Source organism: Ctenopharyngodon idella, chromosome 12, assembly GCF_019924925.1.
Source record: "Ctenopharyngodon idella isolate HZGC_01 chromosome 12, HZGC01, whole genome shotgun sequence".
NCBI classification, from domain to species: domain Eukaryota; kingdom Metazoa; phylum Chordata; class Actinopteri; order Cypriniformes; family Xenocyprididae; genus Ctenopharyngodon; species Ctenopharyngodon idella.
In genome coordinates, this window is record NC_067231.1 from 15,384,036 (window position 1) to 15,399,403 (window position 15,368).

Genomic DNA, 15,368 nt, shown 5'->3' on the forward strand with positions numbered 1-15,368 from the left:
AAAAATGACCTGTCACGTCATTGACCATATATTGTAGTTATAAAGTGCTGAGTGAGTTGACAATTTCAATTTCAATTATTTTTTTTTTTTAAAAACCTTCTTAAAAGGCTTTTAAATCTTATTTTAAAGATTCCTAGCATTACGTAATACAAACAACCAAAGCAAAGCAAAGAAAAGCAAAAACGAAAAAAAACAAGCAAAACATCCCATTTGTGATCAACTTCTCAAAAGCTATGACCCGTTTTACCGCATCACCAAACAACATCAGGTCAGCAGTAGGAACACCCATTATGACTAAAGAGGCATGTACACTGACAGCACTAAAATGACCGAACATCATTAATTATCAATGAAAGCTGGCGATTTCTGGAGTCATGAGAGACAGAGACAGTTGCTGATGTAACAAAGCTGAGCAGGGCAAATGAACAGTGACGCAATGCGAAGACTACCAATGAGACTGCAGACAGTGGTCCGCCTGATACAGCTGGACATCATGGCTTAACAATACAGCCACTCCACGACCTCCAGCGACATATACGTGTGAACGCCACAGTCTCCCGGTACATCGAGTCTGTCTGTGATTAAAGGGCTGGAGTGGGCTCAGCTCTACACTGGGAGAAAGAGAGCAGTTACGTAACAAAGTGCCCAAATAATGCAGGCAAATCTGTTAGAATTTGCTGCTAGTCTTTCAACACCCTTTCAACGCCTTTGCCGCTGCTAACGCTAATGCTAGCCTCTTTAAATATACATCAAAAAGAGTTTGATTTCTACAGGGAGAGCGATTTTGAAACTCCACATGATACTAATATAAGTTGAGGGAAAAAAACACCTTGAATGCACAACGAGTCTGTTAAAGGCATAAAATATGAACTTAAACATTAAAAGCTGAACATCTTTCCTGTTACATAAAAACTTACATTACCCTATATAGCCTACTATAATAGTAAACGAGTATCATGAAACGTGAGTACCCTTTCCCAACAAATATATATTATATATATATATATATATATATATATATATATATATATATATATATATATATATATATATATCTCAGATTTAGCATTTTCCTTCAGGTCAGTCCTATGTACTTAATAAAAAATCTATTTAAATGTCCGATGTATAATCTTGTCCTTTTAACAGTTAAGGGGTTTTCCTGTGACTGACAGCGCTAGTCAAAGCATTTGTCAGTTGCGTCTTGTTCACTACAATTCAGTCTTTTCAGTATCAAAAAGTCTTCACTACTGACTGACACACTCATAAAGACAGTCTTTGCCACCATCTAATGGTGTGAAAATGTAACTTCTGTTGCTGTTCACGGTCAGGGACTATTTTTTCAGGCGGAAGGAAGGCTTTTAGAAAAAGTTTACATCATGAAAGTTGCATTAACACATATTTCTGGCTTAAATATTTGTATTGTGTGGTAACCATTTTATAAAAGCAATAAGGTACGAGAGGCTGTGCTGTATCGTGAATAAGTCACGGCTGAAGAGGTTGCATACATCACTAGCCTCGAGCCTTACATATATATCTTCTCACAGGATCTTTGCACATTGCTTTTGCCGTGATAGAATTGTTATTTAATGAATCATGTAAAAAAGACTGTATGAAAAATGCTAGGAATGTGCACAATATTATCTGAAAAATATTTACATATATTTACATATCTGTATCCTTTTTTCTATCCGCCATTAGTGTACTGTAAGATGTATAAATCTGAAGAGAAACATAAAATATAACACAGTAACGGGCTGTTCACACAGAACACATTTTTCCATTCCACTGCACTACTTTTCTATTGTTTTTCCAATGTAAACGCCCTAGACGGACGTCTTTAACCATTGCTCTCGCTTCTTTTGCAGCGTTTCGCGCATGACACGGCATTGTAAAAATGTGGTGCTCAAGTTAAAAGAAGTTTTTAACAGCAAAAACGCATTCTGTGTGAACCGGCCCTAACTTATTAATCTAATGATTTCAGACCAGTCTTTAGAAAACAGAATAAAACGGTTAAATTCTGTTTAATGTAATTCAATTATATCTATTATATTTATAAATAAATATTATAATAATTTGTATTTATTTGCATATTTATGTTTTTTTCTGAACTTTTTCACGGACCCCCTTGCACCCCCTTGAGGTCCGCTGGGGGTTCCTGAACCACAATGTGAAACCCCTGTTCTAAGGCACTTTAAGATTCCCATAGGTACCTTTTGTTAGTGTCTCGAGTTTGCCCTTTTCTCATTTGATAGAATCTTCTAGCAATTACCAAGAGAACACAAAACAAGGTTCATGTGATGTGCTCCCTCAAGCCATCGCAACGTCACACACACAAACACAAAGAAGGCCATCTTTGTTCAAAGCCATGGGGGAAAGATTAAAAAGGGTTCAAAGTCTAATACTGCCTAGTGTGTTCTTTCCCCCGTCTCATTGTTTTTGTCATTTGCTGTATTGATTCTGCAGCTGTGGAACGTCATTTATGAATGTCATTTATTATGTCTGACTGAGGTTCTGTCAGGACGCTGAAGCCTCTAGACTTTGTCTCTCTCGTTCTCTCTCGGGCTGACAGAAATGTCACTCTAAAGCCGCGTTGTCTTCATCACAATCACTCTGATTTGCTGTCGTGGACGGTTTTACCAATACAACTGTCAATCATCTGCTGCCCTCGTGGGAACCTGCTCGACACAAAGACACAAACGTACAAATACAAACATTGCAGATTTCGCATTTCAGACAGACAGAGTCTTTTTTGACATGCCCCAGGTAATCAATACTGAATACAGAATTTATTAAATAATTCCATCACAGCAAAAGCAATGTGCAAAGATCCTGTGATAAGATAAACAGAAAGATAGGCAGATGGGCAGACAGAGACACAGAGAAAGATAAAGCAGGAAGGGCTTTTTCCACTCTGACACTCACTATAAAAAGAAACCTCAGAGGACGCTGCCTAGTCAGAAATGGATGGGAGGGGTAAATCAAATAAATAAATAAATAACAGCCAAGTTGGCATTTGCTCTCCACAGAAACATCAATTATTCTGAACCCAAATGGAAGAGCTACACAACTTTCCCATTAAAGGGACAGAGGACAACCGCTGTAACATCCAAAAGGACAGGTTGCAGTTTGCACAGTAATATCATAATATGAACCAGGAACGAGTGACTATCATTTTTCGCACAAAGTGACGAACAGCCGGCTCATAATCGGTCCGATCTGATGATACTAAAATGGTTTCTCATTAAATACTCAGCTGCAGCAGCATACATAATTCAGAAGTATCAGAAATTTGCACATTCAGTCGACGATGCATCACAGAAGAACTCTAAAAAGAACCTGAGGGTTCTGAAGTAGATTCCCTAGATCAGGAACACATCGTTTAGGATTTCCTACACTTTCTACCAATGAATTACCATGGGTTTTTCATGATTTTTCTAGTCACTCATACTATATTAGTAATAATAATAATAAAAAAAATACTACTATTACTATTTCTAATATTCATATTACCACTACTGATAATATAAAAAATAATACTAAAAATATATTACCACTACTACAATTACTACTACTAATAATAGTATAACCAATATTGCTAATATTACCAATATAACTAATATTCACATTATATTCTATATTAGTAATAATAATACAATACTACTATTACTACTAGTCATACTACTAATAATAACAGTATAACCAATATTGCTAATAATACCAATATTATTTAGAACACATTTATTGAGATTGCACTTGCACACTATTCACATTACCACTACTGATAATATAAAAATATTACTAAAAATATATTACTACTACTACTACTAATAATAATAGTATAACCAATATTGCTAATATTACTAATATAACTAATATTCACATTATATTATTAGTAATAATAATAAAAAATACTATTATTACTAGTCATACTACTACTAACAACAACAACAACAACAACAACAGTATAACTAATATTGCTAATATTACCTATATGATTAAGAACACATTTATTGAGATTGCATTTGCACACTATTCATATTACCACTACTGATAATATATAAAATAACACTAAAAATATATTACTACTACTAGTATTACGACTAATAATAATAGTATAACCAATCTTGCTAATATTACCAATATAACTAATATTCATATTATATGCTATATTAGTAATAATAATAAAATACTACTATTACTACTAGTCATACTACTAATAATAACAAAAGTATAACCAGTATTGCTAATATTACCAATATGACTTAGAATGCATTTATTGAGATTGCACTTGCACACAATTTCTAGTTGATAAAATATTTTGGATCTTAGCAAAACTAAAAAATGGATTGACAATAGAAATTTTATTAAATAAACTTTGATTAAATTATTTTCCACATCTAGATATCACAACTTTCAAAATCCCTGATATTTGCAGTCTTTCCGTGATCATGGGAACCTTGTTAACATGTTACAAGAGCAGCATAGCTTGTGGAGCGATACAGGTAGGAGAAGAGTCTCACCTTATAACGCAGTGGGACTGGAGGATGTGCATGGTGAAGACGAAATGCTCCGCTGTTCTTCACGATTATAACTCTTCACCACATCAATGGAGCGAGCCGTATAAAAACACAGTCTAACTGGGTTCTTTTTGATGCGCCTCTTGCATAAATGCACTCTCTCTCTCTTGCTGTCGTTTGGCAACCCTCCCTCTCTTTTTTTAACTCTGCCCGCTGTCTCTCCAACACTGAATATCCCCTGACTGTTCTTTATGAATATTTCTAAGAATCCTTCGTTAGTGATTGTCTCTCTCACTCTTAATCCCTCCCGCGGTCTGTGATTGGGTGTTGTGATCCCTCTCGCGAGCGGTAATCCGGGGTTAGGAGCGATAGACGGTGAGATTGAGCGAGCGGTGAGATTGTGCCAGCGCCCATAAACATGCCAACTGGTTCTGTCACCTCCAGTTATTTTCAACTTTATTTACTCTGAACCTCTGTGGCGTATTTATATCCAGCGAGGGTTCATTCATCCTCTACGACAAGACAAACACAGTACAAGCAGTGACAGTGGGTTAATTCAGGGGAATGATATAAATAAATAAAATGACGGAAGGAGTTTGGGGAAAAACTGAACCATCACAAGACACTACCCAATACCCAGAAGCAAAATGCAAGTTTGAGTGCTTAAAACTCCACACTGAATTTAAAAGCACAGTAAACTACCATGCAAAACTTTGGGATCAGTGAGATTTTTGAAATATTTTTTAAAGGATTAGTTCACTTTCAAATGAAAATTACCCCAAGCTTTACTCACCCTCAAGCCATCCTAGGTGTATATGACTTTCTTCTTTCTGATGAACACAATCTGAGAAATATTAATAAATATCCTGACGCATCCGAGCTTTATAATGGCAGTGAGCGGGATCAATGAGTATGAGCTGAAAAAGTGTCTCCATCCACATCCATCCATCGGGTTAATAAAGGCCTATTGAAGCGAAGTGATGCATTTGTGTAAAAAAAAATATAAACAAAAATATTTAGCTTCCGCCAGACCGCATTCTACTAACGAAGAAAGAGTAAAACTCTCACAGTTCAAACGCTTACGCTACGTCCTACGCCTTCCCTATTCAACTTACAGAAAAAATTTAACCGACGTGACGGCAGTTTACACTTTCTTCGTAAGGCGGTCTGGCAGAAGCTAGATATTTTACTTCATAACTTGTTAAATATGAAATATTTTTTCTGGGGTGAGTAAAGCTTGGGGTAATTTTCATTTGACAGTAAACTAATCCTTTAAATAGGCTGCATTTATTTGATCAAAATTACAGTAAAAACAGTAAGACTGTGAAATATTATAACAATTTAAAAGAACTGTTTTCTATGTCAATATATTTAAAAATGTAATTTTTTCCTGTGTTGGCAAAGCTGAATTTTCAGCATCATTACTCTAGTCTTCAGTGTCACATGATCCTTCAGAAATCATTCCAATATGCTGATTTGGTGCTCAAGAAACATTTCTTATTATTATCAATGTGAAATAGCTGTGCTGCTTAATATTTTTTTGTGGAAACTACATTCAGGATTTCAGGATTCTTTAATCAATAGAAAGTTATAAATGTACTGAGTACTGACCTCAAACTTGTGTGCTTGCATTTGTAAAGACTCTTCAAAGCCATGTCAGATAAAATAAATCTAAATGATGTCCAATTGTTGGGGGAGTGAATTAATTATTCCCAGTGCTAAAGTGTTGAAAACGAGGCTTTGCTTTTTAAGAATGGTTAGCGGAGTGCGCCGTGATTTGAGTGGCATGAAGCTGAGAGTCTGTCAGGCCGCTCTGTCTTATGCAGAGAGAAGTTTTGGAGTCACTCCACCTTGCATTTCCTTCCTTCTAAATCCCTCATTGTATTTTTGCCATTTCCCTCCCTCTCTCTCTCTCGCTCTCCCTCACTGTCTCTCTTCTCTCTGCCAGCTTTATGAGAGCTTATTTTAGACCCTGTCTAAATGTGATCTGGCAGCTCCCAGCTAATGTCAGAACAAAAGCCACGTGCACGCTCGCAAAGAGCAAAGAAGAAAAGGAGCTGAAGGGATACCACTAAATGTATGTAAATGTGCATTCACACTTTTTCTGTATTTGTCTGGGGGGTGCTGGCATGTCTGCACAAGAGAGTAGAAGAGATAAACAGTCCGCCAGCCTGGAGCTCACGTGACTCTAGCTGGAGGGATGGCGGCGCTGTTGTCTAAAGCTGTTCCTCCAACATGTGTTCATGTTAGCATGTGTATTAGTGCCACACTGCACTTCTTGAATCTTCCAGTAGATGAGAACTACAGGGTTATTAATATAATAAAAATGAAAAACTAAACAAAAAAATTAACTAAAATGGAAGAAAAAAAAAATCACAAAATAATAAACAACAAAAATTGTTGTTATCATATTCTACAAGTTAGATGGCTGATCTGTGACTGTGGGAGAAGACATCCCACCTGTAGATGGTGATATGGCATGACGCAGGTTTATTTGATGATTACACTATGCTAAATATGCAAAATCCAATTAAGTCTTTGGCCCCAAACAGTTCCACTGGTTGATTTGATGGGGGACAGGATCATTACAATGACAACAGAGCATGTGAACATGATGACAGAGACGTGCAAAGTGACTGAGATTAAGTATTAAAGGGATAGTTCACGCAAAAATTAAAATTCTGTCATCATTTACTCACCCTCAAGTTGTTCCAAACTTGTATAAATTTCTTTGTTCTGCTGTACACAAAGGAAGATGTTTGGAAGAATGTTTGTAGCAAGCAGATCTCACCCCCCATTCACTACCATAGTATTTTTTTTTTCCTACTATGGTAGTAAATGGGGGGTGAGATCTGCTTGGTTACGAACATTCTTCCAAATATCTTCCTTTGTGTTCAGCAGAACAAAGAAATGTTTTTGGGTGAACTATCCCTTTAAGGATTTTGAATCTAATTTGCCTATTTCATTTGCCTATTTAAAAAAAAATAGCAATACAAGGTAACAAAATATAAAAGAAAAAAGAATGACAGACCATTTAGGCCAAAGCAGATGTGAGTCAAAATCTTTATCTTTATCGTCACACTCAGAAAAGCTTATGTCAGAACAGTGGATAAACGGATAAAAAGCTTAACTGGCAAGGCTTTAAAACGCATGCAAATAATAAACTTTAATAATTGTGAAGAACTGCAATGTCACGTGCACATAACCACACCGCTGCTTTACTAAACATGTGAGGTGAACGTATGTCACATTGTACAGTATATTGGACCAGAACTGCAACTGATAGAATTTGCACTGTAGCACGATACTACGATCAATCTTCAAAAGCAGACGGTGGAGACATTATAATCGTTCACAATCTACAATCGCGATATCACACACCACTACGATATCGTCCGCTAGTCTGGACACTAATATTATCATTAAAGTTATTTTTATAGTTAACATTCTTGGTGTGAACTGGCCTTTAAACGTACGTAAAATTTTCTCCTGCAGGTTTTGCCAATCTTAAACTTAAAGGTCTTGGTTATTTTAGATATATAATTCTTGAAATGTTCTGGTGATTTCTCAAATTCTAAAACTGAATTACAAAAAATAAAACTAAAATATATTTTTGAAAACAAATATGCTCATGAAATTATGAAACTAAATTGATCCTAAATAAAATTAAAATCGTAAAACAATATAAAAATTCAAATTTGAAAAAGCAAACCCATCATGAAATCTGTGTAAACAGGTTTAGGCTTCAGTGCTCTGCAGGCACCGTGTCTGTCTGATTAAGGTGGATTACATCTTTCCAGCGGACAGACATGCTGTACAGCAAACAGCAGGAAAATCCTGTCAATTGAGTTTATGCAAATCTAGGAGCTTTTAAAAGTAAACGGTGAAGAGGAACATGATGTCAGCCTGGATAGATTAAAACAATATACAAGCATTCAGTTCTTCTGAATCTTCCACTGTGGAACACTGACTCAAACAGGCATGTGGTGTTTGAACATGCCTGGTTCTTCTCCATACATCTCAAGTATGAAATCAGCCCAGATGTGTGTGGAACGCCCTGATACAGTTAATTTAGCACACACTAAACAATTTGGATGAAGATCGGAAGATCGGAATAAAACTTGGCTGTAATAGTGCCAACAAACATCAAATAAAATCTACAGTAAATCAAGTGATTCTGTTTGGAACATACTCTAAACAGTAATATGAGTTTACATGATATAAACTTATGGTATCAGCACTGGCCCAACCAATGGTGTGATTGTGGGAGTGTTTGAGGCTAGTTCTCACTCACTTTTTTTTTGTTGCAATTTGCTGCTAATGGCGCAGAAATTACACAATTAACCTTTAAAATATAGAGTAAACAGGAAAAGAAACAGCTGAACCAATACGGACATAAGGTTTGGGAAGGTGACTCAGAGGCGGTCAGCAGAGGTGGTGAGGAAGCAGGAGAGCAAGTAATGAAAGTAGGAGAAGAAGAAATCAGCTCTATTAAGATGAACAGAGCCGTGTGATTGCTGCTCCTGCTCTTTGATTTAACCCAGAATGCTGTGCTCCATGATCAGCTAATCTACTGACAGGTGGCCTCGGTGTAATTAAGCTGAAGGGCCCTCGTTTAATCGCTTTTTGAGCGAACATGCTGGGAATCTGACCCCACATTCCTAGGGTCCTGCTCATTATATGCACTCACACACACACACACACACACACACACACACACACACACACACACACATAACAAGGGTCTGCAGCTAAGACAAAGTCCTGTTGGAGTAATGATGTATGGCCTTGCGAAGAAGCTCCTGTGTTCCTGACGATGCTTCTGTGTAATTAAATGCGAGAACTAATGATTGCGTTGAAAACGCTTGAGCAGGCTGGAACGTTTTCACTTGCTCTCAAGCCTAATTGATTTAATGACTGTTAATCTTGAATAACATTTAAAGATAATTAGAGGATAATGCATTAAGCTGGGTGTAAACTGGTAAAAGGTAAACGTCTATTATAAATTTAGCTTTTAATATTACTAAAATAACACTGTTGCTTATTGTAAAAATATTACATATTAATGTTATATATATATATATATATATATATATATAGTGTTATTTTGGAATTATATACTATTATAGCATTTATTAATTACTATTAGTTAGCTTTTATTTTTATATTTTCAATTTTCAAAATTTTTAAAAAAACTTTCAATTTTCATTTTAAATTTTAAGATTTATATTTATATCTTTTTCATATTAGTTTGGTGGCACTATAAACAGAAAAGGCTACACAGATTAGTCAACCTCACTAATCATCGACCTCTCTAATTAGCCAACCTAGTCGACCACTGTGACACAGTAACAACACACCTCCCCTTTAGGTATCCATTAGGTATCTGCGGTCAGCGAATTGGAAAAGCGACAAGAGATCTGCTAAAAAAAGAAATTGCCCAATTACACATTAGACATTTACACACATACACTGAGAAGGAAGACTTGATGCAGAAATATTGCTATTGGCTCTAAAGCTAACTCTTTTTTAGAACGTGAGGGGGCAGTCTGTGCCGTCCTGCTAAACCAAAAGCCTACACAGCAGCATGTGTGTGTCTGTGTGTGTGTGTGTGTGTGTGTGTATGTTTGCATGTAAGGTTTGAGTGTGTGCTGACTTTGGACAGTAACAGGCATTCTCTAAGGCTTTAGTTAACTTTCCTGCTGGCTCCAGGCCTTATATAAAATGTGTGTAGAGTAGATGGTGAGGTAAAGGCTGGTCTCTTAGCGCCTGCCTTTAGATTCAAAAGCACGGCGTAGAGCCAACACCGCACTCACTGTGAGATCTACACATACAAATGGAGCCAGTTACCAGGAAAACTGAATTATGTAGGAGACTGTGTGCATTGACCAGAAAATTTGAGTTTCCCGAAGCGTCACTACGTGAAATAAAATTCGATAACCACACATACACAGAAGCAAGGAGCACAGGCAACTTTACAGCCCATACAGACAAACTCTTATGCCGGGTTCAGACTACACGATATCAGCCCGATTTTGGTATAATCTATATATAGACATGCCATATATAGACATAGGGTGTCATGGTGATTCGCGAAGATATTCTCTATTCATTTTATCATAAAACAAAAACAAAAAAAAACATGCATACTGCATGCGTGATTTGGCATAAAAGCGCACAAAGGGCTCCCTTTATAATCAATAAAAAGCTGTCCCTCATCTTAGTTCAATGCGATCTCACAAAGTTCTGTTATAATAAACTAAACTGACTGCACAATGAATTTCTTATTTACATAATGTCTACACTGTATTTATTTTGTTATAATGAGAGGATTTTGCGAGCATGGGGAACTCAAAATCCACTCGCCGCCCAAAACACTGTTTTTTTTCAGTGCTAACTTAAACACCTCTGATTGGCCTTTGAGTTCAAGAAATCAACAGATAACTTGTGATTGGCTACATTGCTTAACGCTGCAAAACATGTTGTAAATAGAAACCTTACGCACTATATCGATTGCCAATCCAATATGCTATTATTACAGAGAAAGCTGATCCTAGACCAGCAGTTATGGGCAGCTTTTCCCTCTAAGATTAATCAGAAGCAGCAGCAGGCAGTGGTTTGAGAAAATTCCACAATACTCTCAACATATTTGCAGTCTATTTTTCTCTTCGTGAGATGCAAACACCTTTTGAATAATGAGATCATTAGGCACACAATTGCATGGAGAAAAAGACACGACGGAGTGTCGGCACCCACTGGCAAAAACATAAATCGACGCCTATGGTATTGGTAACCTAGTAACCAACAGTAAATAAAAAACCATCAGCGGAAACAGCCGATTAGTCACGTGAGTTTAATGTTCGCTATGTCAAAATTTATTTTGGCAAATGCGTTTCCATTTCCCATTATTCCCATTAACTCTTTTTCGCACAAGTCAAAAACCACCTCAGGCCAGCGTAATTGCGAATTAAAGGAATTTTTTTCTTTTAAATTTGGTGTCTCCATCACTCGTTTCTGATGCGATACTTCAAAATGCGCATAAAAACAGGGTAATGGAAACATTATCAGTGACTATCTTAACTGACAAAAACATTGTGTAGCCCGGCATTATGACTAACATCACAGATTGACTAATGACTCTGGAATCTGTTATGAAATCAGTTCTTAACAGGCTCACCGTTTCTCTTCTCCCTCTGATTGGTTTGGGTCTTGCTCCTTGGGCATGTGTTCCATTCACCTTATTTCCATCCAGCGGCCAATCATGTGAGACTGAGGCGGGCCCCACCCTCGAATGCACGCCTGTCATTCGCGGGTTGTGATGAGTCAGACAGTCATCGGACGGCTTTGTGGAGCGACGCTCGCAAACCAAGCCCGCCTCACTCTCCAACCCAGACGCCCAATGATAATGCAGCAATATGTGATGAGGTCTGCAAAACAAGACAGAATCAAAGTTAGCATGTGTGCTAATCAATGCAGAGTGCTGCAATACCAAACTTACGATGATGGACAAGAATGTGTGAACAAGAATGGACAAGAAAATGTGTGTGTTAGAGGGAAAATTATATATCAATGATATATATATATATATACACATATATATATATATATAAATAAATATCAAAATATCAATAAAATACTTGAGTATAATATCTCTGGTCTACATTCTAGTCTAGTCTGAAACTGAGTTTCATATATGTGTGCATCCCTCTTCCACTTTTAGTTGTCTGTCCCACGTGACATGCTCCCCATGAGCTCTCTTGAGTATAACCGGCTCGCTGGAGACAACAAGCACACTTTCCAGGAAACAACTCCGATTAAGTGAGCCATAATCCCATCTTCCCCTGTACCACGTACCCTGTGCAAACCCAGGAGCTCACGTGCAACACCAGGCTGCTCTTTCACTTCTTTGGCATCAACGTGTCTCAAAACCTGTGTAAATCGCAAGGCCTCGACTGCCTAGATAATCTGGATTAGGAGGCGGGATACTGAGAAAATTATCTACAGGCCACTAGAATGTGGTGAGTTAGACCATTTAACCGGTCAGTTCACCTGAAAATTAAAAAAAAAAGTCAGTCTTTAAAGTCTTGCAGTCTTTATACTGTGTATTTAGGCTTAATCGTGTATGCAAATGTTACTATACTGAAATAGACACTCAAATCTAAATATAACCGATGAGATTAGACAAAGGAAGTCTACGTGTATGAGCAAATTAGGGATTTGGCAACGCAACAAGCCAGTACCCAAATTTAGTCTCTGTTTTGTTGTTGTCACAGGTCAATATGGTCAGACACTGTCCAAAAAAGCCACTGATCCAGGATTATTTCTAGGGCTGGGAGGTATTTTGTAAAGTTTATCATTATATTTTCAAAACCAATTTATATCGTATAGATCAAATTGTTCGATGTTGCGATCACAACTGAAAAATAGTGAAGACACAGAGTGAGCAGCTGCAGGGAAAGAGCAAGATCCAAATTATCGTAAACATGGGACATGCTTTATATTAAGCGCTTCAAACTAGCTTTTAAACATATAGCCTGTCAGGTGTTCTGACAGATACTGTACATGTGCTGACGGATGCTGTGCTGTACGAGAAGTGTTTTCCTCAATGCATAACTTGTGTTTCAGAGGTATATTCTCATCTGTAAATGTTAGCAAGTCGCAAGTATTTCCATTTTGCATAAAGTCTCATCCTAACAGCAAATGTGTCTCTGATAAACTTCACACACTTCACTGAAGAAGCACCAGCACGCATGCAAATAGACAAAGTGCAGTAGAATAGGACATCAATAATAATTCTGACTATATATTTTACTAAAACTTTTGTTTTATGTTTATTAATCATTTTAAACCGTTTATTAAATTTTAAAGTGCAATAACTGTAAAGTGACTACTGTAGTACAATTAATATGTTTAGATGATTGTGTTCGGTTTAGTCTGTTGTTTTGTTTTTATTAATTTTCATTTTTAATTTAGTGATTTTTAACCTCTGCTTCAAAAGTAATTGTTGTTTTAAAATGTATCTTAACACTTTACAATAAGGATTCATTAGTTAACATTAGTAACTACTTAAGTTATGAACTAAGAATTAACAATACTTCTACAGCAATTGTTAATCTTAGTTAATGATCATTTCAACATTTACTATTACATTATTAAAATCAAATGTTGTATTTGTTAACATTAATTAATACACTGTGAACTAACATGAACAAACAATAAAGAGCTGGATTTTTATTAACTAACATTACCAAAGATTAATAAATACTGTAACAAATGTAGGTAACACTTTATTTTACAGTGTCGTTGTTACATGTTACATGTACTTTCTGTAGAAATAACTAGAAAGTATGCATAATTGCATGCAATTAACCCTAAATCAAACCCTCATCCTAACCCTAAACCTATAGTTGTCAGGGTTATACCTGTTTTGAGTTTGTTTTTGATCTATTTCCCTGTTCTGTTCATGTATGAGTTTGATTTTCTTTAGTTACATATTATTGTGTGGTAACCATTTTATAAAAGCAATAAGGTACGAGAGGCTGTGCTGTATTGTGAATAAGCTACGGCTGAAGGGCGTTGTTAGGCACAATGCAAAGCGGAGTGCCTGCAACCCCTTCAGCCGTGACTTATTCATGATACAGCACTAGCCTCAAGTACCTTAATGCTTTTATAAAACAGTTACCCCACAATACAAATATTAAAGCCAAAAATATGTAACAATGCAACATTCATGAACTAAACTCTTACTAAAAGCCTTCCTTCTGCCAGAAAAAATAGACCCTGACCATAAACAGCAACAGAGGCTATATTTTCACGCCATTAGATGCCGGCAAAGACTGTCTTTATGAGTGAGTCAGTCAGTAGCGAAGACTTTTACATTGAAAAGTTAAAATTGTTGTGAACACAGAACAAGACGCAACTGACAAATGCTTTGAGTAGCGCTGTCAGTCATGGTACAACCCCTTAACTATTAAAAGGACAAGATAATACATCGGACATTTAAACAGATTTTTTTATTATGAACATAGGCCTGACCTGAAGGAAAATCTGAATGCAGATAATAAACTCGCTCACTCGATCTCTCTTTCTCACAACACTCTTCTACATAATACAGTAAGCTTCAATTAACAAAGAACATACAGGTTACGTTGCTAAGAGTGGTTGCTAAGGGTGTTGTGTAGTGAATAAAACACAGCTATTGACCAATCAGAATCAAGGACAGGAACTAACCGTTTTATATATATATATATATATATATATATATATATATATATATATACATACACACACACACACACACACACACACACACACACACACACACACACACACATACACAGTGCTCAGCGTAAATGAGTACACCCCCTTTGAAAAGTAACATTTTAAACAAAATGAGTACACCCCACTGAAAGTCTCTGGAGCAAAGCTAAATTTTTGACTACAAATGTCTAATTTAACAAGAATTCAACCACAGGCGAGTCTAATTATTCATTACACAGGTGTCCAGCAGACAGCTGACTATAAAAGGGTGTTAAAACCCCTTCTGTCAGCAATGGCACCACATGGAAGAGAAATGTCACAAGACCTGAGAAAGAAAATAATTTCTTTACACCAGAAAGGTGACGGCTACAAGAAGATCAGCAAAGCTTTACTTATCAGTCAGAATACTGTAGCAAAAGTGGTACAAAAATTTAAAAAAGATGGAACTGCAACCATCTCACAGAGACGTCCAGGTCGTCCACGGAAGGTAACACCTCGACAGGAGCGTCTTCTGATGAGAAGGGTTGAAGAAAATCAGCATGCAAGTTCACTGCAGTTATCTAAAGAAGTAGAAAGCCAAACTGGGGTGAC

General features: G+C 36.7%; 1 protein-coding gene across 3 annotated transcripts in view; it reads right to left on the reverse strand.

Moving 5' to 3' along the window:
* thrab (thyroid hormone receptor alpha b) overlaps positions 1 to 15,368 on the reverse strand; it is a 152,091-nt gene that overhangs the window by 21,367 nt on the left and 115,356 nt on the right. For all 3 annotated transcript variants that reach the window (XM_051914948.1, XM_051914949.1, XM_051914947.1), the window contains one exon: positions 11,695 to 11,944. In XM_051914948.1, coding sequence (XP_051770908.1) covers positions 11,695 to 11,750 — 56 coding nt within the window. In that variant the 5' untranslated portion in view covers positions 11,751 to 11,944. The remainder of the gene's footprint in view (positions 1 to 11,694; positions 11,945 to 15,368) is intronic.